This window comes from Chelonia mydas, chromosome 2, assembly GCF_015237465.2.
Source record: "Chelonia mydas isolate rCheMyd1 chromosome 2, rCheMyd1.pri.v2, whole genome shotgun sequence".
NCBI classification, from domain to species: domain Eukaryota; kingdom Metazoa; phylum Chordata; order Testudines; family Cheloniidae; genus Chelonia; species Chelonia mydas.
Genome location: NC_057850.1, coordinates 188,921,476 through 188,948,908, shown reverse-complemented (window position 1 = coordinate 188,948,908; position 27,433 = coordinate 188,921,476). Strand labels below are relative to the sequence as shown.

General features: G+C 39.8%; 1 protein-coding gene across 7 annotated transcripts in view; it reads right to left on the bottom strand.

The window, feature by feature from the left end:
• The window catches only part of GADL1 (glutamate decarboxylase like 1), a 114,044-nt gene that overhangs the window by 83,440 nt on the left and 3,171 nt on the right, over positions 1 to 27,433 (bottom strand). For 4 of the 7 annotated variants that reach the window (XM_037890377.2, XM_037890378.2, XM_043540885.1 and 1 more), the window contains 5 exons: positions 9,329 to 9,501; positions 8,303 to 8,429; positions 5,789 to 5,879; positions 4,045 to 4,151; positions 1,824 to 1,939 (listed from right to left, as the gene is read on the bottom strand). In XM_037890377.2, coding sequence (XP_037746305.1) covers positions 1,824 to 1,939; positions 4,045 to 4,151; positions 5,789 to 5,879; positions 8,303 to 8,429; positions 9,329 to 9,501 — 614 coding nt within the window. Of the gene's footprint in view, positions 1 to 1,823; positions 1,940 to 4,044; positions 4,152 to 5,788; positions 5,880 to 7,884; positions 8,075 to 8,205; positions 8,432 to 9,328; positions 9,502 to 25,667; positions 25,870 to 27,433 lie in introns of those variants that run through there. The other 3 variants (XM_043540889.1, XM_043540888.1, XM_043540887.1) reach the window with 3 other exon arrangements.

Below are 27,433 nucleotides of genomic sequence, written 5' to 3'. Positions count from 1 at the left end.
AGTACAGACCTGCCCTCAGTCTAACACCTCCTGAAGAACAGTACCACATTGACACTGAGTGCCTGCCTGAGAACACCACTGCTGTGAAACATTAACAGACCACCTCCTACAGTGCTAGAAGCTCAAATGTAAGACATGGCTTTGAGACTAAGCCATAAAATGAGGGCCGTAGACCAGTCAGTATGCTCTGACCACTGCTGATGCTGAGCAGTATCAGCTCATTGTCTCCTTGTGCTCCCCCATCTCTTTGTCTTATCCACTTCTTGTCTCTATTTAGATGGTAAGCTCTGCAGGGCAGAGACCAATCTCTTTATTGTAGGTTTGTACATCACAACGGGTCCCTGGCCCTTAGGTACTATTCAATACAAATAAACAAAACATGATAAAAAAATAATAGAAAGTTGGCATTATGGTGTATCAAATTCTTGAGTTTAAGCAGTTTTTCATATAACTGCAATAATCAAATCATATCTGAGGCAAACTATTTTGAAAAACAGAAGTGAGATAATACCAAATCTGGGTGGAACAGAAGTAAACATGGGTCAAGAATTAGGATCTCTACTAATATATGTCTCCTCCCTTTTAAACTGATAAAAATTCTAGCACTTCTGTACAACGCCAATTAAAATAACTAAAGATATTACAACAAATGCTAGGGGCACAGGTAGAAGTACTGGGTATGTAGGTACCAACAAGAGAGAGGAAGGATGGTCTCGTGGTTAAGGCAATAAAGAGGGATTCAGGACAGCTGGGTTCAGTCCCTGGCACTGCCACAGAATTTTTCTCTGATCTTGGGCAAGCCATGTGATCTTCCTGTGTCCAGGTTCCCATTTGAAAAACTGGGATGATAAGTCTTTGCCTTGTCCATTTATACGGTAAGCTTTTGGGGGCTGTAAGCACTTAAGGGCAGAGACTGTAGTATTACTGTATTTGTGTACATTTCCAAGCAAAATGCGGCCCAGATCTCCACTGGGGCATCTAGCTGCTATTGTAATAGAAGTAACAATGATAAATAATAAATAATAATACCACCACCTGTGCCAATCTAATCTCAAACACAACTATACTCAACCTAGTTTATTTAAAGGGTTGTGAATGTCACAAAGCCCAAGGGGCAGAGATGTAGGTGGAAGAAAAGAGGCTCTAATTAAAGGCTGAAGTTCTGAAGGAGGATTAGTGCCCGTGGGCATCCCTCCTACTCCAGTCTCCCACCTGAGTTTTGCATATGTTATGTTTGAAAGCTTTAAAACAGGAAGAAGTTTTTAGATTCTTTAAAGTAGGTTATTAAAGCAGCGTTGTTCAGAGAGCTTCAGTGAAAGGTTTTGCTAGGATTCTCTTCGTTGGATTTGATTCTCCACTCCAGCCAAGCTGTGCTCAGAGCCAGTGGAGAAGGAGGACTGCAGGGAGCCAGTTGTAGCTTTCTGACTATTGACTGCCTGGCCCCAGCATAAGCTTAAGCTGCAGGATAGTAGCTTTAACTTACATTACTGATGGATGTTCCTGCTAGACCTTATGTCAGTGGGAAATCAAACATAGTGGAGCTCTGTTTCACCACAACCCCTCCCCATCCTGTCCCTGACACAACCTCCTCTTCTCCCAACACCAGAGATAGGCAGGAGGTGGAGAGTTTCTCTGTACAGGGGGAATTCACCACCAGTCATCTCCACACACCATGTTTCCCACTGTATGAAGACGACCCTTTTATTATGCTTGAAACAGCATTAGACACACAATCAAACAATGGAAATGTACCAGCATATGCGGAAGAAAAAAAAAGTTCATTAATTAAAAGTCTATAATGAATATGGGTGCAATTTCTTTACCTCTTCCGATGTAAACAGGACCAGTCTTGGCAACCCTGAAAGCCCCTTTTCCTTTATGTCAGGACAATATTTATACCTAGCTAAGTTCATAGCATACATATTAGAAACAGAGCCACCTGTAAAAAACAAACAAACAAAAAAAAACAACACACACAGAACATATTCATTTATTCTATTTTAGAAATTCAAACAAACAAGTAACTCTTGGCACTCATCTTGTGCTGTTGGCACCTAGCTCATAAATTAAAACCACAAAACTAGCCTGTAACTATATCCCTCATAGCCCAGTCCTTACTCAGCAGCCTGAGAGATGAGAGAAGAAAAGGAGGCGTTGCTGCTTGCTTGGAAGGTTAACGGATCTGGGCTGTAGTGGACCAAATGGCAGGAGAATGATTCCAGAAACCAAGAAGTCCTCAAAGAGAATGCCTGGGCACCAGTTCCTTCTGGTATACATTGTGGGATCTCCAGGGCCTCTGCTGATCTCAATTGTGGCAGTACACCACAGAGAGAGAGATGGTCCCTTAGGCAACCAGGTCTCAATCCATTTAGGGAGGAAAGGGGAAAGACAATGAGGAAGAACTGGAAGGAGTTGAAGATCTCTAGGAGAAGATCTGGAAGGGAAATGGAAGAGCTCAAGGAGACAGATGGGATTGTTTTTAAGGCAAGATTGGCTTATATGAAAAATCAGTTTTATGGAAGCTAGAAAATAAAGATACAATTAATGCACTAAAGAACCTTTTAGTGTCCTCAGGTATGTTTTGAGTAAATTCTTTTAAAAAAAAAATCTGCAGAATATGCAGAGGTTTTTCTAAAAATATGCACAGAATCTAGGACAACCAAAAAAAAAATCCACAAATTTGGTACAATTTCCCACAAATTTCCCATGTCTTTAATTATGGTTAATTTACTTTTCTACCACTTATTGGTGGGATACATTAACTATTTCTCACCCCCTCCACTAACTATATTTTAACATTTTCTTCTCTTTCACAGGAAGCAGGTTGAAGAATCTTACGGCTTGGTTTCTTGATGCTAATAACTCGGCACAGAAAGATTTTGGGGCTAAACTGTTACATTCCTTTCTCCTTGTGCACCTGTAGCTGAAATATATTGACAATATTGCTACTTTTTTTAAAAAAAAGTATTAAAATGTAGCCTTTAAAAAAAAATTAACCCAGAAATATATCATGGTCTACCTGCTCATATCATTTCAAAACAGTATCACACCAAAAGGCGTTTGCTCAAGTCATTCCTACTACGATAAACATGGACACCCAAAATGTAGGCAGTGTACACAGAGGTGTACCCTGTCACACCACTGACTGGCTTTCATGCATACAGTTACAAAGATGCTGACAGAAGAGAAGAGTAACCGGGAATAGTGAGCACAAGTTGTACATGTGATGCCCACTGATATAAAGATGTAAAGTGCAGGGGTGCATTGCGCCTGACCCTCGTGTGGGTGCATGGGTCAGGCATCTTGCACAAGGGACAGGCACAATCACAGCCCTGTGCTAGAGACTGACAACCAGCTCAAAGGCTGTCCCCTTCGTAGCAGTCAGTGGAGCTGGCTAGCAGTACAGAAGGGAGCACTGCAGGGTAGTGCAGTATATGAACCCCTCCTACATGTTCCAGAGACACAATCACCCTCTGAGGTAGTACAACTTCACCCCACATTTCAGCGCCGGGCTCTATCTAAACTATACAATGTGGCCCATAACAGCTAATACATTGCTTGGAGGCCTCCTGCAATGTATTTTGTAAAGCACTTGTGGGCCTCTGAAACTATGACCACTTTAAATGACCCAATCTCACCCGAAATTCAGTCTGAGTTAATTAGCTCATACTCATAGAACTGGAGCCTGAGACTGCTGCCCACTCAGGTCACTAAAGGTGATCTTACCATTGATATTAATGAGAACTGGGTGGGCTCCAATTCCAGGGTCTCTAGAATTCGTTTTGTGTAATTTTTTTGTTAATTGATCCATACAGCTGCTTTCGTTTCATGTGACCATACAGATTCATAGGATTTTTATTATGATGGTCTAGAAGCTTGGGTAAAATAACTTTATTAAAGCCAAAAGTCCTTGCGTCATCTGATTTTGTATGCTTTTTTGCGTACACTATACAAGTTAAATAATCACAAAATTCTTAATCTGTAGTTCTCTGCAGCTTCTATGGGTTAGTTTGAAATTCGGAAGATGGAAGGCTGTTTTCTTACCTGGATTAAATATGCCATCACCTTCTTTCCAGCCAACAAATTCAATCATTCTCTTCAGGACTGCTTCTTCCACTAACAAAAACACGGGGGACACCTCATATGTATATCTGAATAAATATAAAAGTATCATGATTGGCAATAGACTGCAGAACTTATGGTCACAGGATGTCATAGAGACTAAGAATTTAGCAAGATTCAAAGAGGGACTGGAGATTTATATGGATAACAAGAATATCCAGAGTTTTTAATGTTAATGATAAAAAAAAAGTTTTGGGAGGAAGATAAAATCTCAGGCTTCTGGGTTTAAGCCAATCTCTAACTATTAGGGGTTAGGAGGAAACGTCCCTCGGTGGCAGTTTATCCCACATGAATCTACTGTGCAATTTCTTGCACCTTCCTCTGATGCATCTGGTGCTGGATTTCAATATACCAAAGGTCTAATCCAGTATGGCAATTTCCTCTGTTCCTAACAGCATCATAAAACTGACCTTTACATTTTCAAAGCAATGCATAGGGATTTCAGTCATGTGATTTAGATTAAGTGAATAACAGCTAATAAAACCATATGCTCCTGGGAAAAATTACATAAAATGGGTAAGTTATCCTTTTGTTTACTACACCTTTACATCTGCCTGCCCAACCAAGAAGCCATTTGTGCTCAGTTCAGTGCAAACTATTTTAGAGGAGACACACACACTGTGCTCTCTCATGGAGACTTTACTTTTGTTCTTTTTTATTATGTTGTTCTCTTCATAAAAAACAAAAGTCACTCAGGTTGAAAATGTGTATGGAAAACATAACATCCATGAATGTAACTAGACAATTTCTTGTGGATGCTGAACTGTAGGAGCTCTTGTTGCTTCTGTAGTTTGGCACCCAAAACACTAAAGGCTCTCCCTACCTGAAGCAATTGTACTTGGACCCTAGACTTCAGTTCTATCTTCCCCATATTGCTTGTTTATATACCTATACAACATTTGTGCAAATTCATTGTGGTGCCCATGCTTAATACTATGTGGAGCAAATACTGAAGGTGGCTGAAGGACTCCACCGGGCATGCTTATGAGAGTTCAGCTAACATCAGTCCTAACTTTGAATCAACTTTAAAATACCAGTCCCAAAATGGGAAAAGTTTATTTAAGGGCATATAACTTTGGAATGCCATGGACAAGAAAGAAAAATGGATCAATTTAACACTTCATACCAAACAAACACAATGAAAACAAAAAAATAACATTTGTACAAGCTGCACCTTGAACACCCGGAAGCAGACTGAATCTCCTTTATAATGGCATAAATCCCAAACAACACCACTGAAGTTACCTTGTATTTACATTGGTGAAAGTGAGATTAAAGTCTTGCTCATTGAGAGGACAGCCTTTATCTGAATAAAGGCTTTTGTTTTTAAAAGCATACCTAAATAGCATATCTAAATCCCCTAAATAAGAACAAATTTACAGGTAAAAGGGATGACAAACAAAAGCCCTTCAGTGGGGAATCTTTACTCCAAAATTAAGACCTACAGACTGAAAAAGGCTCCAACAGCTTAGCCAAGTTTCTGTTGAAGTACATGGTTATGTGATGCAGAACCAAATTCTGTTATTATCCCCAGGTTCCTGCTAAAAGTCCTCTGTCTTAATGTAAAGAGAAACCTGAAGTGGGTATTCACAATTTTTTTAAAAATCTGGATTATAATAATAGCGTTCCAGGGTCATCTCAATGAGTACAAAAGAGAGAGACTTACACACTTGGGTTTAATGCTTCTGTAATGAAACGAGCCACTAAAGAGTAATAATCAATACCAGCATACAACTGATTGAAAAATCTTGGATGATCTGCAGATTTAAAAATGAAATGTAAGTACTCCTGTATACGTCACAAGTGAAAATAAAAACAACAGCATCTCTACTGCATGACCACAGATAGATAAAAACATTCTACATGGTCAAACAGCAGCATTTTACTTTATTATCCCTTTTGTATCCATGTGACTCTCTCTTCTTTCCCCAGATTGGCCAAACTTTTCACAAAGGGTGAAATTTGCAACTGTGCTCAAACAAGGTGTAAGTGGGACTTAAATGGCCTTCTTCATAGGGTTGAATTTATTAAGGCTGCTTGAAAACTTCCTGCTGAAACTTTTGAAGAAAAATTTGGTTTAGTTTAAACAAAAACTTTCATAGAAAGTACCAGTTTTTTCCTCAAACATTTTCAATTTTTTTATTGGAAAACTGAAAGCTTTTTGTTGAAAACCAAATAAATAAATAAATAAATAATTCAGTTTTCAGTTTTGACCCCCCAAAAATTTCCACTGAAAATTTTAACAAAACACAATTTTTCTTATTTTCATTTATACTTTCTGCTGAAAAAAACCCCACCATTTTCAGATCAGTTCTAGAATATACACATACAGCCTCATCTTGCGAGACAGGAGTTGAGGGCAGTCTGACTCTGCACTCTACATTTGGCTTCCTAAATTTCACTCTCCATTTTAACCCCACACTTAACTTTCATCTATCCCATCAGTGTTCTTCTTTCCTATCCCTCCCTGCCAACTTGAGGGGAAGTTTTCTATTTTTTAATTTCCCTGTTAAGTTACTTTAAAGAGCCAACCTGTCTGGAAATGCTTTTCTAAATGTTTCTTTTTCTAAAATTGTGTTTCTTTCCTTTACCAGAATTTCTGAGATATCAAGAAAAACAGAAACTGTCTTTTACCCTATTACCTTAATTTAAGAGGCACCATTTGGGGTTCTGCACTATTAAATAAATGAGAAATTATGTTAAAGTAATCTCAAAGTTCTCATCATAAAATCAATTCAATTCAGGGTCCACTACCATCTGGACTACAGTTCATCACATTGTAACTAGCTATTATAAAACCGGGTGAATTCATGACAGACTAGAAGCCTTAAATCTGAAGCTTTTGCTAGCTTTTATAGTTAGGGTAGCGTTATTTGTGCACCTTGATTTTGTATTTAATTCCTTTTCTACGGTAGCACAGTGCAACAAATGAAAATGTAAAAAAAAGTTACAAAATGATGATAATATATTCCTCTGACATTGTAATGACATCTGCATATTAATATTGCCTAGGACTCTTCAGATAAGCACAGCTAATTTCTGTGTTCTTCAAAAACATATGCTCACTCTCAAAAAAAATTTTTTATTCTGTAGCAACAGCATCTTTAGCAGGAAACTTACCCAGTAATTTATATCAAATGCCCTTCACACCTTCTCAAATACACTGTGAGTATAGGATATGTAGCTATGCTTCTGAAATTCTAACTAGGCTTTTGATACACCACCCTATTTCCTAAACAGATGTTAATCATTTCTTTCTGTTGATATTTGGTTATACAGAATGCTTTTCATCAAGTTTTCCTGCATGGGGCCAATTCTACAAGGTGCTGGGTGCCTTTTCTGAGATGCTGAGCGCTTATTCCCCATTGTCTTGAGCAGGAATTGTGGCTGACCAGCATTTTACAAGGGGATACTCAGCAAGTAGCAGGATTATGCTCCAGGTGAAATTTGTATCCATTTGTGAAAAAAGCCAGTATATACTTCACTCAGTCACCTGATTACATTTAAAAAGCGATTTAAAGCATGCATTAAGGTTTTGACTTTCCTTTTGCAAACAGACTGTTTGCTATGCGTTAACAGTAACCACAGTGCCATTCTTGACCAACCGCCTGACTTAACCTTGCCTTATTTGCATTAAATGGCGGTGACTATGACATCACTACTCACCAACCAGACAGCAGGAAGTCCTATGCAAAGGTCTTGGGGATTCATAAAGGTCTTTCTCCTGCCTGATTTGGTAAATTGTTATATCATATTCCATACCTGTCTAGAGGCCAAAGGTGTCTTTCAGGAGACTTAGAATAGCAGAGTCTCCCATTAACATCAATGGTAATCCCTCGCAGGATTTTTTTAATGTCATCATACAGATTTTAGTCCCCCTCAGAAATCCATCTGATCACTGTGAGGATCCAGGTGGCTTGGCAGGTATGATACTCTCATTTTACAATAAGGACTAGATATGAAGGAGAGAAGAATTACTTATGCCAGCATTTACTCAAACAGCTATAGAACAGCCAATTAAAGCATTCATATGCCTTCATATAGTTACAGGCAGGTAGAAAATGTTGACATAGCAAATGTCACCTTGTTTCCTGAAGGGTAACTAAGTTTAGGAGAAAATACCCTGACTTCAGAGTTTATGATGATAATAAAGTAACACAATTAGAACTCAAATTCCTACTAGTTTTGACGCTGTATCGTATAATGTCCTGGCAAAGTTGCAAGAGTCTCTGATGGGGCTCTCCGGTATCCCTCATTTCCAGATCGAGAAGTTTTTTCAGTTTTTCAGGAGGCTGCCATTCACAAACCTAATGATGGGGGAAATGCCAGCAATGAATACATGTTGGCTGAGGTGAAGACAAACGTTATGGTAATAAAACCTCACTCAGCAATGGATTCTGTAATGTAATGGTTTCCAAAGTAAGAAAATTGCACTTAAAAGTGCAGCACTACTCTGAACAGCGACTGTAAAAATGGCCTCATGGGATCCTATTTTTATTGTGTCTCGGGGACTCCCTGCTCAAACCTGTTCTGGTTAAAAGCAAAAAGATTATTTTTCTAACAGCCAGAGCTGCAAACTCATCCTGGAATCTGGAAACCAAGATGAGTTGCTTCTGGTTTGTATATCTTTATTAGGCGTAATAAACCTGTAGGCCAAATTCTGCCTTCAGCAACCCCCATGATATGCCAGTGTCTTCAAATGCTGTTGTGCCAAGAGCCTGGAGCTGGCTCATGCAGCCCACAAATGGGCAAGGCCAGCCTACCTGTCCAGCACCTCTCTCAAATAGCTTCTGCAAATAAGGGTGCTATGGAACCCAGATAAGTCTGTAATGCTGCCCTCCTCCAGTGGTAACATAGCTACCCTTCCTCAGGGTTGAATCTGCCTCTGGCACAGATGCTCCTGCAGGCACAGCAAACTCAAGGGTAAATTTGGCCCCAAGACCAAGGGAAAAAAAAAAGGTATTCCAAAGTAATGTAGGCAACGTTTTCTTGCAAATGTATATTTTAATTTAATTATGCTATTAAAAGGTTTCATGATGCTACATTTTTAAATCTAGACAGCTATATTTTATTTCAAAACCTAACCACACGCTAAAAGCAAGTTGTGCCCTTTATGTGCTATAAAACTCAGCTATCTTGGAAAGCTAGAGTTTGTAATCACTCATATCTATTACAATATATTTTCAAACTGATTCCAAGGCTTTACCTTCTCTGTTACATCAGCAGCTTTCCGTATGACCTCCTCCATTATGATCTTACAGGCCTCTTCTACAAATTTCTCTCCTGCTTTTGAATCTGTTATCGGGCCATTCAGAATGACACCATTCACCAAGACAGCATTCTTCTTCCTCTGGAATATATCCTGTTTGTTACTATCAACTGTAAAAGAAATGTGACTTGGTTAAAGTGATGCGTGATCAGCTAAATCAGTGGTTCTCAACCAGGGGTACATGTATCCCTGGGGGTACGTAGACATCTTCCAGGGGGTTTATTAACTCATCCAGATATTTGCCTAGTTTTACAATAGGCTACGTAAAAAGCACTACTGAAATCAGTACAAACTAAAGTTTCAGACAACGATTTGTTTATACTGCTCTGTATACTATATAAGTACAATATTTATATTCCAATTGATTTATTTTATAATTATATGGTAAAAATGACAAAAGCCAGCCATTTTTCAGTAACAGCGTGCTGTGACGCTTTTGTATTTTTATGTTTGATTTTGTAAGTTTTTAAGTGAGGTAAAATGTGGGGGTACACAAGACAAATCAGACTCTTGAAAGGAGTACAGTAGTCTGGAAAGGTTGAGACCCACTGAGCTAAATCATTAGCTGGAAAAAAGCACTCTCTCACTACTAACAATGTATTAAACTCTGTACACGCAGCCCAGTGTAATTAATGAAGTCCTTAGGGAAACAATTGCCATGGATCTTTGCATGCATTAAGAATGCAGAATTAAACCGTAGAATAGGAAGGGAACAGCTTTAAAAATAGAAATTATCTAATTTCATTAATTTTTAGATAGATAGATCGATAGATAGGCCAGCCAGAAGGGACCATTATGATCATCTGATCTGACCTCCTGCATAACACAGGCCATTAAACTTCCCCTAGAGTAGATCTTTTAGAAACACATCCAATCTTCATTTTAAAATGGTCGTCGATAGAGAAGCCACCACAAACTTTGGTAAATTGGTCCAATGATTAAGTCCTCTCACCACTGAAAATTTACACCTTATTTCAAGTCTGAATTTGACTAGCTTCAACTTTCAGCCTTGGATTATGTTATACATTTTTCTGCCCATTGAAGAGCCCATTATTAATTATTTGTTCCCCATGTAGATACTTATAAGTTGATCAACTCAGCTCTTAACCCTTTCTTTGTGAAGCTAAATAGGTCGAACTCTGAGTGCGTCACTATAAGGCGTATTTTCTAACCCTTTAATCATTCTCGCGGCTCTTTTCCGAACCCTCTCCAAATAATCAACATGCTTCTTGAATTATGGTCACCAGAACTGGTCACAGTATTCCAGCAACATCACATCGGTGCCAAATAACTTCCCTACTCCTACTCAAGAGTCACTTGTTTTGCATCTCAGGATCACATTAGCTCTTTTGGCCACAGCGTCACACTGGAAGCTCACATTCAGCTGATTATCCATCACAACACCCAAATCTTTTGCAGAATATTTAGATAGTGGTAACATCCAAAACATGCTAGGGACCTTCCAAATACAGAGGAAGACATGGTCCCTGCCCTGAAGAGCACACAGCCTGAAATAAAAAAAGAGATGCGGGAGGTGACAAGCACCTGGCTTATTAGCTCCATATTAAGCACACTAGGGTTCTTTGTCCTCTGACCCTTCCTCCACCATTCAGCCCTTTTTCTTTCCTCATGGAGCAATTCCCACCATCATTTCCAGCGTCCTTATGCCCTTAACTCCCTCCCTCCATCCCAACATCTAGCCTGATTGTTCTGACCATACCACCTTTGTCCCTCTCCTTCGATTCTTCCACTGGCTCCCCCTTCTCCACTGCATTAAGTTCAAGCTTCTCACAATTGCTGAGAAAGCCCCTTCCCAGCTCTACTCCTCCCTACTTTCTGCCCTGGTCTCATCATTTCACCCCACATCTGATCTGCTCTCCAATGATGCCACATCTTGCTTGTCCACTTCTCCCACAACCATCTCAATGCTTTCTTTCTTATCACCCTATGCATTGGATGCACTTCCTGAGGTGCTCCACAAAGCCCTTCTCATCATCCCCTCACATAGATTCTTCCTGAAGCCACACTGCTTTTATATCATTAGGAAACTACCTGACTAAGGCATCTACTTACCTACTTCACTTATTTATCTCATGAGAGAAGACCAGGAGTCCAATTTTGGCTGAGATGAGCATAAAGTGGAGGGTGAGACATTCAGGAGGAGATGTCAGAGAAATAGGCTGAGATGTGAGATTGAACAAAGACAGGCCAAAAGTGGAGAGGTAGTTCTGCGGCTATTCATGGATGCAGAAGTGGTAGTTAAAGCCATGTGAGTAGATAAGGTTACCCATAGATAGTGAGCACGGAGTGAAGAGAGGGTCTAGGACAGAGCCCTGTGGGAACTCCCATTGGAAAGTGATGAAGGGGAAAACTACCAAACAAAAGAGACAAACAGTACAGCCAGAGATGTGGCAAACAACCCGGTACTTCAATAGGGCAAGAAGGGACAACATCTCAAGCAGGAGGGAGTGGTCAGCAGTATCAAAATGCAGCCGAGAGAGAGGTCAAGGAAAATGAGAATGAAGCGGAGACACTGAGATTTGAATAGGAAGAAGTCATAAGAGACCTTGATTAAAACAGTTTTGGTCGAATGGAGAGGACAGAAATCTGGTTTGAGAGGGATCCAAGACAAAGTTGGGGGAGAGGAACTCGGGGTAAAGATTATAGACTGCACATTCTATGAGTTTGAAGGTGAAGGGGGAAAAGGTAGTCAGAGAGACAGCCAAAGTATAGTGTCTCCACCTCTCGGCACCCAGCACTCTTTCACATGTAGGAAGCATTGAGAAAAATTCTGCCAAGTTTTCCCGAGTTCATTATCCCTTCCACTATTGACTTTACCATGAGAAGGAATGGTAGGGCATGAAGTTGATTTATGCAACAATATCCCATTATTAGTCCTGACAAAATTCAATTTTTATTTTTTTCATAATTTCAACAGGTAATATTGATGTTTATTTTTAAACTTTTTCACTATTTTTATTAATTTCAATATTCACAATTTTGGGAAATTAAGGGGTGTTAGACAATAAACTAGAAGATTCAAAAAGTTAAAGCTTTGTCATCCTTAAAACACAAATGGGCTGACATCATCACGTCAAAATATACAAAGTAAATATCCTTAAATCAAATTCCAGTAAGTTTGCAAGCAGCATTTTTCTTATTTTGCCTATCTGTAAATTTTTATTATCAAATATATTTTTTTGTGATTGTGTGTGTGTACAGTGAAATCAACGTTTACCAGCATTTACCAATAAAAATCAATCCTTCCAAGCCTGCTCATGATGTATTAGGATAAATCATTAAATCCCTTATGATTATTTTGTCTCCAATCATACAAGACAAAAAAGCAAGAAAATCCAAGGTCAAGTCTGTCAATCTGGACTTGATTTTGATCTTGAGTCTATATAAATCATGAGTAATTCCACTGACATAAATTGAGAAACACTGGCTTAAAATCAGAGATATTAATTCAGATCAGTGTTCCGAGGTATTAGATCATTACATATTACTGAAGGAATCTCTAGAAAAGAAAGCTCTGGCTCCACAAAGGAGCTACTCCTACACATTGCTTCATGATCCCATCAACAGTTTGGCTCTTTAAGGAGCAGTGCTTATCTCTGGCTCTCTTGATTGTGCCTGTGAAATCAAAAAGTCCTCTCCAAAGTGACGAGGAAACTACAGGCATGGCACAAAAGTGAATGCTGCAAGGGGCCACATTAACTTATGTGCCAATATTCACTGGGTTACAAGCGGTGGCTGTTCACTGGTCCCACCCTGGCATGATCAAGAGTTTTCTAGCCAAGATCCTGCATTATTGCCATAGAAGGGCTTGCCTAGGCTTCGGTGGAGTGGGGAAGCAAACTGTGGAAGCACCACTCTCCCTCTTCACATTCTTTTTAACTCTCCAGTCAATTTTTAAATTCTTTTTTTTGCTCCTATCTGCACTTCCTAGCAGAAGCAAATATGTGACCCTTTATGTTGGCCTAAATAAATGACTGCCTATTTCCAGCATGCTGCCTGACAGCATGAAGCACATTCACAATTCACATTCCCACATGGAGAAAGCAAGAGAAATACAAAATATAGCCTAGAAATACGGATGCAGTGTGTCGGTCTATAAAAAAAAAATCTTTTCAATCTCATGATGTTAACTTTCTGCAGGCACAAAATAGCTACTCAATTTTCCTCTCATTATTAGGACAAATAAGATCAAATTCTGACCTGAAGTGGCCAGTCAGTCCTCCCATGAACTACCAACTTTAATGGAAGCTAGTATGCACATCTATAAAAGTATTATTTTTACTATTAATATTGTCTGAGAGAAGAATATGACTCTGAATTGGTAAATTTAGGTTGATAACATGCCCTCTTGTACCAAACTTAATATGCCAAGCTTTTTAATTTTAATTAAAAAGATACATGTTCTCTTGTAGATCCAACATAGAACCTTGCTAACACGCAAGTAATATTCCATCCCTTCAACTGAAAGCCACATAGGTCAATTCCCATCTTGCCTTAGAGCACAACTCAGCAGGAGCATTATACACAATTTCCAGCTTTGAAAACTCTCAGGGGGTTTTCTCTATGAAAACGAAATTGATAGATTTCAGAAGATTTGCAGGACCTGGGTTTAGTGAGGAATGGGAAGACACCTACCTGCTCTTCGGGCACACTGAACAGTGAATTAGGGATTATTTTAGGATTTAGATTCAGTTCTCCCTTTGATGTACGTATGACCTCCCATAAATGTTAACAGAATTTGCACACACAAGGGAAAATACTGTCCCTCTCTCTTCTACAGATGATGTGAGCTTCAAATGCAACACCATTCATTTAGATCTACAGAACAGGGGCTGGGACTAGGGCTAGGATCTGAGGAGGCCACAAAAGGGATGCACACCACCTGTATAGCTCAGATGCCAGCTGTTGCAAAGTTGTCCCGATTGCTCTTTTGGGAGAACAGGATTTTATCCATGGAGAAAAAAATGGAGCCGGGGGATGCGAGGGCAGTTCCTATTCTGTTCCCAGAACCTGCAGATGTCAGCAGGGCGGATGAGCTGTGAGGAAAGGGGGCGGATAATTGTAGTGAGGCCCCTCAAACAATCTGTGACTGGGGTGAAAAGGGAGGGTTGGGGCCTTAGCAAACATGATGTACGGGAGCCCAAAATTTGTCTCGATAGGCCTGGATGACAGAGGCTGTGCCAAAGCCATAAGGCTACCCTTGTGCCACTGAACCAGTCCCACCTCAGATCTCCTAGCTCAAATGGAGACATGCTGCCAGGACTTCCTCATCTTCTATTGCCCATAGAACAAACCCTCATGGGACTCTGTGGAAAAGTTAGTGCAGCCTTGTTCTGCACTAACTTTCTCATGGGGTTGGTTGTAGGGTAACAACCTTCCCTTTCCCAGCCTTGCATTTTTGCAAAGACAGGTTACCGGTCCCCAAACAGATATTTGCAGATCCTGGGGCAGAGAAGAACACTGTGGAGACAGCTGATTATTTCCCGCTTGTCCCCCCAACCCCACAGAAAGGATTAGACTTACGTGCAGATCGCAGGGGACATCTGGCCCTTCGTTTTTATTCAGTCCTTATTCAGGTAATCTCCCCATTCCTTTAAATGGGAGTTTACTTGTTTAAGGACTTAGTAAGGAGGGTAGGACTTGGCCCTGGGTACATTCTTAAATTAGTCAGAAGAACAACATGCTCTCCATTTACTCAATCAATTTCTCAGTAACTTTTGGCTATAGACTTCCACGTCGGCCTATGAGCCAAATTCTAGGCTGGAATATACCATATGGATGTGGCTTCAATGGAAATTAATAGGAACTACAAATTTTTGCATCCAAAAGCAGAATTTGGCCCTAAGTACACATGTTTTCTGTGTTGGCTGGGTTTGAGTTTTGCAGACCAAAATGTGGACTTAAAGTATTGTGACTCTTAAAAATATCACAAGATTTGCTGTAAAAAACTGCTGTTTTACTTCAAGCCTCATTTGCTACTCTTACATGAGATTTCAATTTTTAATATTTTTATAGTAAATTGTATCCCTCATGGTTACAGAACAAAGCTTGAAAACATGACCAGAATGTACCCTAAAAGTTCAAAAGACAGAAGGCCAGGAAAACCCCAGAACTATTTTTTTTTTTTTTAAATCTCACAATTTTTAAGCAAAGCTTATGACTAGGGCCCACCAAATTCACAGCTATGAAAAATGCTTCACGGACTGTGAAATCTGGTCCCCGCTCATGCAATCTAGTCTTGTGTGTGCTTTTACCCACTACTATACAGATTTCACGGGGGAGACCAGCATTTCTCAATTTGGGGTCCTGACCCAAAAGGGGCAATGGGGGGGGTCACAAGGTTATTGTAGGAGGGTTGAGGTACTGGTACCTTTCTTCTGTGCTAACTTCAGAGCTGGGCAGCCGGAGAGCAGCGGTTGTTGGCTGGGCAAACACTTCTGAAGGCAGCATCGCACCAGCAGCAGCGCAGAAGTACGGGTGGCAATACCATACCATGCCCCACCTTTACTTCTGTGCTGCTGCTGGCAGTGGCTCTGCCTTCAGAGCTGGGCTGTGAAATTGACAAAAATGGACTGTGAATTTAGTAGGGCCCTACTTCTGGGGGCCCAACTCATGGTGGTTGTTTTTTTAAAATGTTCTGGATTGGCAATACTGGACTTGAAGCAACCTTTAGTTTTCACTTTTAAATGACATGGTAGCTGGTTTAAATTGTGTGCTCTTAATACCTGCTTTTCCAAGCCCCAGAGCCAACAACGTCATTTAAAACTGTATGAAGACCCAAAGCTTTTAACTGTACTTTTCCTTTTAAAAACTATTCCAAACATCATGGTCAAAATAGCATTACTTTATTGTCTATTTCTAGTGGGCTTTCAAAGCCCCTTCTAAACAACTGAGTTTTAAAAACACACACAGTGGGTCTAAGAAAGCCCTTTGTGTTTCACAGGTAGCCCACATGCTAAGAGAGCATCTTCCCCCATACATTTCTTATGTAATAGTAGGCACATGATCTACAGATGGTGTGACAGCGACAAACTTCTTTGTTTTGCATTTTAAAAGCTAAAAGCAGCATTCTAACCAGAGCCAGAGAGAAGGCACACACAGAAAGTGCACCAGCAAGTGCAATTTCAGGTAAATGGCTCAAGCATAGAAGCAATACTAAAACATTAGCAAATGGAAGTGCTCTAAATCTGAGATTAAGGATTACTGACTGCTCAAGATGGCCTGTGACAAACAGAGGGCCTGATCCAGCTCCCATTCAAGGCAACTGGGAATTTAGCCATTGGGTTCAGGGGGAGCAGTATCAAGCACATAATTCTGAAAGTACAATATTCTACCTCAAAACCTTAATATTTTCAAACCAGCATTCCATTTTTATGATCAATATTATTTTCCTGAAAAGCAAGCATAAAATTTGAGCGCCTAAAGTTGAAACAATACACTCAAACACAAAATACTCTTTGATGTTACCATCCTTTTCACTATACAAGCCTTACTAACAGTGTAATATGTGATTCTGTGTTTGCATAAAATAGAAAAACCTTTGCTGCTATATTCTTACTCTGCAAAATGAAACTGGAGCCTTGTGCTTGACACATTCTAACAGCATTTATATGAGTAAAATAAAATGCCATGGGGAGATTTACTACTTACAGGAGGCACAGAACAAGAGGGGGATGGGTAAGAGGTTGCACTGTAAGGGACACAGCTTGTCTCTAAATATAAAGCACCAAATCCTGCTCAGATTACTCATGAAATAGTCTCATGACTAAGTGAGTAAGTAGAGCGGGATTTGACCCAAAAGAGTAAGTCACAAATTGTAACAAATTAATTTCACTAACTTCATCTGCATTCATCCTAAATAGATTTTAATTTTAAATCATGGATTCAACCTCTCAAAATTGTAAAAATTCTTTCTTGTATTAAATACTAAAAGTACTCTGCATCTTTTGTATCAAGTGAATTAAAAACAAATGGACAAATTCAATTCTGAACTGTCCGCCCTCCAGCGTACACTGGTTTGTTGTTATTGTCCTATGCTGCACATTATAATATTAAAACTTAATCTGTGTTGGCCTATATGATCATTGTTATGTATGCCAGGGAATTCAATCATGATATAGATTTTTTTTAAATAATTGCTTTGTAAATGTCCATGATTAAAATAAAGCTGGTCTGGTGATACGGCAAAATATATTGTTTTATAGCAAACCCACGACAGATGAAAAGTTTGCTAGAATGGATCATACGATGCTCAAAGTTGCAATGTTATGGGGTCGGAGTGGTGTGATACAGCTGCTTTGGTGCCCTGGGTGGATCACCCAAGTGCAAAAGAAATCCTCAAGCATTGCAGAGTTGGCATAGTGGCTCCTATACCACATCTCCTCCCTGCTTCTGGTGAAGGGGACATAGCCTGAGGAAAGGGGGCATGGACAGAGTGCTTGCCGTTGGAATGCTCTAACTTATACCTAAAGACCGTCCCTGCACACAGCAGCCCCAGGATTGTAATAGTGGAAAGGCGAACCCTATGGTGCAGAGTCTGAGCTGTAGACCTCTTTTACCAAACACATACAAATCCCAGAGTTGGCAAGAAGTCACCTTGGCCCTGGATGTAGGATAGTGCAGCCTCTGGGCTATGCTAAGTTGTGCCTGGCTGCAACAGTCCCTGTTCCAGTAGGCAGGAATCACTGAAGTTGGACTATGCTTTGAACAAGCCTTTTTACCCTCCGACATACCTGATTTGCCCTATATGACAGGAAGGGTTAGGAGGAAATGGCATGGACATGGCTATGCCAGCCATATGCCACACAAAGATTCCTCTGTGCTGGGTAATCTGTTGTCAGGCAGCTAAAGTGGCAGACTGACATGAAGCATCCTCATCAGGAGCCACATCCTGCCCCTCGTTGTTTCCAGAATCCTGAACAGATGCAGTCTGAGTGTGAGTGCTTACAAAGCATTATGCCTCTGCCCAACCACCCTGATCACTGAGTGCTTACTAAACATGACAGTATCAAGCAGGACATTTTAAAAATAAAAACAAACAACCGAAAACAAAGTCGCAGGGTTCTACACTGTAGCCAGAGCTCAGGAGCGGATGTTAATATTTAAGAATGACATTTTGATGTCCCAACCCAAGTAACTGAAAGAGTGATTCATGCTGTAATATTTCCAATTAGGAAAAGAGGCTGAAGAAAATTGGAATTCATCTTAATTTGAAACTGAGAAATGGCAGGTGTGGAGTATGAAATAGAAATCCTAACTCCATGACCCCAATGAGATGCAGCCTGCTTATATGTTCTAACATTTAACAGTCACAAATGATCTAACAAGTGTATCAGACACAAAATGGTTCTTATTTAAATTAAAAATGGTCACATTAATAATGAATATTTTATGCTGAACTAGGGTGATCAGATGTCCCAATTTTATAGGGACAATCCTGATTTTGGGGTCTTTTTCTTATATAGGCTCCTATTACCCCCCACCCCATCCTGATTTTTCATATTTGCTGTCTGGTCACCCTATGCTGAACAACCAGTGTTGTCCTCTTTCCTTTCTGTAGAAAAGCAGATATATATTTATCAGATGTGAGTCAAAGAAAAGTACTGCATATGATATTTTCAGGTCCATGACATGTTCAAATAGCTAAAATTTAATTGGTGGTTCCTATCCATTGGTCCCAAATCACCTATAGAAATGCCCTCTGACTCCTCTGCTATTCACTAGAACATCATGAGAAAAACTGGACGTAGGTCCTTTTAAATGGAGGTCTTCCTACATGATTTTAAAAGCAATGCATGACAGCCTTTAATTTTATGCAAGTGTTGTATTCTTGTTTTGGTCATTTAAAAACATTAAATATTTAAACAGAAATCTTTGCAAATTCAGCTGAGGAAGCAGTCATTTAGTAAAACAGCACTCATGAATCAACACAAGTTAAAATGTAGAAGTATATAATTAAAAAGGAAACTTCACATTTCTTCTCTATGTGGTTATTTTTTATTAATACAGTTGCAGCCAAAATAACTGTTTCCTGACTTCTTTAAAAATTCATACTGTACATTTTACAAAATTTCTGCTTCAACAAAGCACATTTTAACAGTGGTGATCTTAGTCCTTATGCTAACTACATTTGTCCCATTACCTTCCCTAAACTCCTCTAAGAAAGGGAAGTTCTATCAGCTCTACCAGACTTTCTGCATGACCTTGGGCAAATGACTTCATCTCTCTGCTTCAATACCCCATGTGTAAAATGGGGATGATATATATCTTACCGTTACCTATAATATCTACATAGATTGTAAACTCTTGGTTGCAGGGACCATCTCTTTCTGTGTATATGTAGAGTGCCTAACCCACAGTAGGGCCCAGATTTCCGTTGTGGCCACTGTATATAGATAATCATAGCGTAGCTGTTCCTATTTTTGGAAATGGGAAGAGAGGCAATGTCATAAAAGCAGGTCCATAGCAGAGCCAGTATTAGAATTCACAACTTCAGTCTTCCAGCCTCATTACACCAGACTCTTGTCAAATAAAGCTTTGGGCACATCTAGGGGAAGCCCCACGTTCCATGCACCATTAATAACACTGCTAGTCTAACAAGCAGGGCACAGTCATTGGTTGGGACCCCAGCTGGACTCCATAGATCTTACTCTGCATAGGGCCAGCTATGCTTTTAAGTTATTTAGCATACATGTGTGTTTTTTGCAGTACCCCTCCCCAAACTTCAAGAGGCAGGAATGATGATAGTGCACATGAATGGCTCCCAGCCAGACCCAGACAACCCTCAAGGGAGAGATATTCAGGGTCATAGTAGCCTAGAGCCAGGAGTGTCATGCATGCTAAAATCACCAGCTGGCTGGACAGAGATCACATGGTTCAAGACAGCTGAAAAGGCAGCCACAGGTAAAGGCAGTACACAGCTTTCAACTCTCCTGTACTTGTGACCTACCTTTCACATTCTTCCCAGCTGCCCATGGGCAGGATGAGTGCAGGCTTTTCTTGACCATTCTGATTATTTCCCTTGCATAATTTGTCATTTCAGGTCAGCTTCTGCATTGTACTAGATGAACGTCAGTTATATATGTGCATTGCCTGCTGTGTCTCATTTTGCCAAATTTCCAAGCTCTGTAATACCATATGTTCGCATCAAAGACAGCAACAATACTGTATGATTGAGTAGTGCTTGATAGAAAAAGAGGTTTCAGAAGACCGACAGGGTCAACGTGGGAGACACGTTGAGACACACATTGGCAAAACAGCTCACATAGTCAGGGGTGGGGAGGAAGCATCAAAGGAGAGAACCATGCTTGGTAAGACCCTGCCATTTTTCAGTAAAGGGGAAATCACACCTATGAGGATGCCTAACGTTGCATAAGACTGGGCTGCTGAGATAAGGCAAAGAGTAGCGCACACAAACCTAGGGCAAGCAGAGGGACATTCTGAGATAGCCAAGTCATTAACAGACCAGCACTCAGCTGATCCCTCCATAGAGTTATTGCTACCTAAATAAATTTTTTGCTCAGCAAGGACTACCAACACCTAGTAATTTTGATGGTGTGCAAAAAAACCAAACATATGATCCTTAGTTTTTTAAAAAAAAACAAAAACAAAAATCTTATTGTTGCTTGCCCGTATTTAGTAATATTTTCATAACAACAATAATAAAGGCTGTCGATTAATCGCAGTTAACTCACATGATTAACTCAAAAAAATTGTGATTAAAAAAATTAATTACCATTTTAATCAGTGTTAAATAGAATACCAATTGAAATTTATTAAATATTTTAGATGTTTTTCTACATTTTCAAATATGTTGATTTCAATTACAACAGACTATAAAGTGTACAGTGCTCACTTTATATACTATTACTTTTATTACAAATATTTGCACTGTAAAAATGATAAACAAAAGAAATAGTATTTTTCAATTCACCTCATACAAGTACTGTAGTGCAATCTCTTTATTGCGAAAGTGCAACTTACAAATTCAGATTTTTGTGTGTTACATAACTGCACTCAAAAACAAAACAATGCAAAACTTTAGAGCCTACAAGTCCATTCAGTCCTATTTCTTGTCCAGCCAATCATTAAGACAAACAAGTTTATTTACATTTGCAGGAGATAATGCTGCCCACTTCTCGCTTTCTGGTGACACTGTAAATAAGAACAGGCATTTGCATGTAGGGTAACCAGACAGCAAGTGAGAAAAATTGGGATGGGGGTGGGGAGGGTAATAGGAGCCTACATAAGAAAAAGACCCCAAAATTGGGACTGTCCCTATAAAATCGGGACATCTGGTCACCCTATTTGCATGGGACTTTTGTAGCCCAAGATATTTACATGCCAGATGCACTAAAGATTCATATGTCCCTTCATGCTTCGGCCACCATTCCAGAGGACATGCTTCCACGCTGATGACGCTCATTAAAAAAAATGTGTTAATTAAATTTGTGACTGAACTCTTTGGTGGAGAACTGTATGTCTCTGGCTCTGTTTTACCCGCATTCTGCCATATATTTCATGTTATAGTAGTCTCGGATGATGACTAAGCACATGTTCATTTTAAGAACAGATTTGACAAAAAACAAACAAGGTACCAATGTGAGATTTCTAAAGGTAGTGACAGCACTCAACCCAAGGTTTAAGAATCTGAACTGCCTTCCAAAATCTGAAAGGTATGAGGTGTAGATCATGCTTTCAGAAGTCTTAAGAGCAACACTCTGGTGGCATCTGACTCAAATGATGAAAATGAACATGCGTCAGCCCGCACTGCTTTAGGTTGTTATCAAGTAGAACCCGTCATCAGCATGGATGCATGTCCTCTGAAATGGTGGTTGAAGCATGAAGGGACATATGAATCTTTAGCGCATCTGGCATGTAAATATCTTGCGACGCCGGCTACAAAAGTCCCATGCAAATGCCTGTTCTCACTTTCAGGTTACACTGTAAACAAAAAGCGGGCAGCATTATCTCCCGCAAACATAAACAAACTTGTTTGTCTAAGCAATTGGCTGAACAAGAAATAGGACTGAGTGGACTTGTAGGCTCTAAAGTTTCACACTTTTACTTTTGAATGCAGGGTTTTTTGTACCTAATTCTACATCTGTAAATTCAACTTTAATGATAAAGAGATTGCACTACAGTACATGTATTCGGTGAACTGAAAAATGCGATTTCTGTGTTTTTTACAGTGAAAATATTTGTAATAAAAACAAAGCAAGGACCGTACACTTCGTATTCTGTGTTTAACTGAAATCAATATATTTGAAAATGTAGAAAACATGTAAAAATATTTAAATTATATTGTATTCTATTATTGTTTAACAGTGCAATGGCAAGATTAATCGCAATAAATTTTTTTAATCGCTTGACAGCCTTAGTAATAATCAAAAACATTTACTGAAAAACAGCTAGTTAGCTACAAATGTGCCTACTCTAGGTTTGATAAGCTGGTTCCCTACTAAAAAAAAAATTGAATTTTCTATAAGCATATTTTTAAAACTGGGGACACTAAAAATGTCTCTGCCTTTAAATATTTACTTCTGGTTGGTTGGATCTCATTACATTTTCAGAGGTGTATTCCTCTTTTCACCCGTGCACTTAATTCAGTGATGCATGTGCATTCAAAGTAGAATTAGACCCCTTAGATTCTGTGACTATAAGGAATCAATCATTTTATGATCACATTCCCTCAAACTGCCTTCCATCTTCACTACCAATTCCTCCCTCTTGGTCAGAATCAAATCTAAAATGGCTGTGACCCTGGTTACTTCCTCCACTTTCTGAAACAAAAAGTTGTCCCCAATATATTCCACAAACGTATTGGAAATTTTGTGTTTTGCCATATTACTTTTCCAACAGATGTCTGAGTTGTTAAAGTCCCCCAGTACTATCAGGACTTGTGTTTTGGATATTTATGCTATTTGTTCCAGAAATGCCTCATCCACCTCCTCTTCCTGATTTGGTGGTCCATGTAGTCACTCTTACTTCCCACCCTCCCCTTATCTTTACTCAGAGACTTTCATGTGGTCTGCCTCTCACCTCCTTCGGGACCTTAGAACAAGCGTGTATGTTCTTGATGCATAATCCAACGCCTCCTCCCTTTTTATCTTGCCTGTTCTTCCTGAACCGCTCTATACCAATATTCCAGTCATGAGACTGGACACCAATTAAGTCATAATTTAGCTTATGTACTCATACTTCCAGTTCTTCCCGTTTACTCTCCCTTCTCCTTGCATTTGTGTATAAACCTCTAAGATTCCCTCCATGTACACACATAAACCCCATTATTGCTAATAAGAGATGCTCATGTGCACAGAGGGCAAAAAAACCACAAAAACACAGAAATATTGGTGCAACTTGACTGTGTCCAGCCAATTCTTCTTAAATGGCCAATTCTGATGCTTTACAAACAATTGCCTCCAACAACCGCTGCAGTCTGTGACTGCAAATGATCAAACAAAAAGAGTTGCTGGAAAGTTAACTTTTGTTATTGCAAAGTTGCAAGCAAAAATGTTTTTGATGTATATTTTGGACATATGTTAAAAAGTTACTGTCCTACATTTGAATATTTAAAAGGAACACAAATGCAAGTCTGTATTTCAATTTTTCCATGCTTCATGTTTAAACATACTGTAAATGTTGATGGAAATCTAAATGCCCTTCAAATAAGAAGACAGCTTACATTAAGCAGGAAGGAATTTAGGCATATGAAATATAAATTGTCAAATAAGCAATAAGAACAGTTAATGTGCAAAAAGATTCCCAGTGCATTATAATGTGAAAATTTCTAGCTATGTAATTGACAAGGTATCTTATTTAATTAAGACATTATTTATCATACTTCTCAAATGTCAGGTTAAGCTATCTTACTAAAAGCTCTCTAAATGCCAAGAAAATTTTGTAATTTTAATGAAGTTTGCATGTACTTATGTATAACGGCTTTGTTCTATGCTATCTTGATTTTTTCCAAAAACAGGTTTCTTTTCTTGCAAGGAATTGATATTAACATACGATGGCATGTCTCTCTTGTCAAATGAGATTTTAAGACACAGAAAGGGATTTATCCTACAGTCCTTACTCTGGTCAAACTACCAGGCAACCTTAACTTCTGCTGCATTTGCTAGGTTGTACATTACACAATTTTAGGCGGAAGCATCCTGCATGAAACAGATGCTCTCTGGCTCATCTCTCCATTCTGCCAGCAGCAGCTACAGTGTAGTTCCCCAATCATGCACTATTCACACAGAAAAGCAGCCAGCAGTTTAGAATTAAAAGGGAGCATATTGCATAAACTGTGCTCCCTGTCCCGTGATTTTTGGCACAGATTCTCTTCTGCTCTATTTGATGGGCTAGAAAGGGTTCGTATGAGACTCTTCTAAATGGGCTCTAAAGGCTGAGTCTATGAAGGAGGATCTCAGCTTTCGTGTTATTAAAAAATATGTAAGTTTCTGGGCCTGTTCCTTGCCAAGATAGACTGGCAAAAGTTAATTGACGTGAGCATGCACGCACACACACACATTTAGTTTTTACATACAACTTGTTAGTTGAAATAGGGGTGTATCCCAAAGAATCATCTTGCGCATCCTCCCCACAAGCATTAAGTTGGTCCTGTTCATAAGGGGTCATAATTTATGGAGAAAAATTGGGCTACAACTGACAGCAAGTGGTTTGAACTTGTTTCACAGCCTGTCCAAAAAAATGCTAAGGTTGGCTCTGCTTGTTAAAAATTTTCAGCCCCTTCTGAGAGCTCCCACTATTGCTGTGACTGCAGTAGCTGCTGCGAGAGCTCTAGATACATACCAGGGATGAACCAATGTCACCCCTGCAATTCTTTCCACTTTGCCAAGCACCGCAGTAGTGCAAAATGAAAGTCATACTACTGCTGCACTGAGTGGGAGTGCTGTAGTCACTGCGCCCCACTTCTCCTCCCACTGGTGCCTGCACTTGCCCTACTAGGAGTATTAAGAGCTAGTACTGAAAAGGAACATGGAGCCGTTTCCCACCAGTCAGAGGAGAACTACCCATGCATCAGCCCAGAGATCAGCTCTCAAAACTCACACATGCTACAGGAGACCTCCAGCAGTCAGGGGAGATCTGCCCACCTCAAGAAGTGAAGAGGACCCATTCTCCAACTGACTACCCAGCCCATCACTGGGGGGACCCACTGCCCACCTGACCTACGCCAACTACCTAAGTCAGCAGGACAACATGCCTGCAAACCACGGCCACCAGCGGAAGTCACAGAGCCACCCACCTATCACCACCACTGCTGTTGTGAAGAACACCTGCCAGATAGGGAAACAACTTAGAGGACCTTCAGTGAAGTAATGGGCAGAGGGATGCATAGCTGGTCAAGAAGTACTATGCAAGATGGTGGAGGGATGGAGGATGGAATGATTCTTGGGTATAGGGAAAAAAATATGAAAGTTGCAGATATTTTTTGAGGAGAGAGGTGGGGAGAGAGCACAGAAGTATCTTGCACAAGGAATGTCATGTGCACGGTTGACTAGGCCCATCATTTTAGAGGGGGCCCCTTATTTAAATTTTTATAAACACCAACACCATTGCACAGCAGAAGGGAGCACAGGGCCCACTAGCTGTGCATTTGAGTGAGTCTGACACTTAAATTAGTGGTCACTAAAAGTTTTTTTTGAGTTTTGTCTCGGTAAAGAAAATTAAAAATTTGTTTGAGATCAGTAATTTTCAAGGATGCTCAGTCCCATGTGGGTATCTCTCACACAGTAGGATGTCTGGAATTACAGTGTACACTACGGCATATTTCACAACATACCAGAAATGTCATGTAGCTTTATGACATTCGTTTGACTTATGGGAATCTAAACAAAAAAAAAAAATCATGGTTCTTAAATAATAAGAATCCAGAGCTTTCATTTAAAAGTATATTTTATTGTTATTTTTGCTGATTTACAATTTTTTCCCCCACAAATAAAATGCTCAAGATTTAAACCCCAAAACAAGGTAAAAAAGTTGAGATCCTGGGAGGTGGGATTCTAGGACACAAACTCTCAACCTGTGGGTTGCAACCAGGTCTCAGGGGTCTCAGCAACCCCTACTTTATGACCAGAAGGAAGGGGGCTCCAAAACCTTTTTTCTGTTGTAACAGGGTCATGGTATGGAAAAAATTGCACTGATCTAGAATATTCTTCTTGCGTTTATGGGAAGTACCTTTTTTTAAATTTCCAGACTAGCAATAGTTTCCCCCATTATTTTTTAATGAAGTATAAACATACTTGTGTACAACAACTTTATTCTACACTATCTGATTTCTTGCAAACATAGCTTATTGAATAGAATAGAATCAGGGCCAATGGGGATTAAAAATGAATGAACAAAAAACCAAACTAATGGTAATGTAAAAAAAAAAAAAAAAAAATCAAGAAACAGACTAGCCTAGTCATTAATGTTGTAGACATCAAACAAGTAGATAGCTTCTGCTACATGGGTTCCATCATAACATGGGACAATCGCTATGAAGATGACAAGAACAAGCAGATAGCTACTGTCAGCAGAACGTTCATGTGCCTGAATAAAAAAGTTTCAAACCTTAAATCAGTGTCTACAACGGATAAAACCAGATTATACACAATGGTCATTGTACCCACATTACTTAATGGTTGTGAAACATGGGTACTGACAAAAGCATCTGGAGCAAAAGCTATAAACATTTGAAATGAGGTGTCTGCACTATATCATAGATGTGACATAGCATTTCTTAGCCCTGGTCTACACTGGGGAGGGGTCAACCTAAGATACACAACTTCAGCTACGTGAATAGCGTAGCTAAAGTCGGCGTATCTTAGGTCGACTTACCTGGCCGTGAGGACAGCAGCAAGTCAGCCACTGCCGCTCCTCCGTCAACTTCGCTTCCGCCTCTTGCTTGCTGGAGTTCCGGAGTTGATGGGGATGCATTCGGGGATCGATTTATCGCGTCTCATCTAGACGCGATAAATCGATCCCCAATAGATCGATCACTACCCACCGATCCAGCAGGTAGCGAAG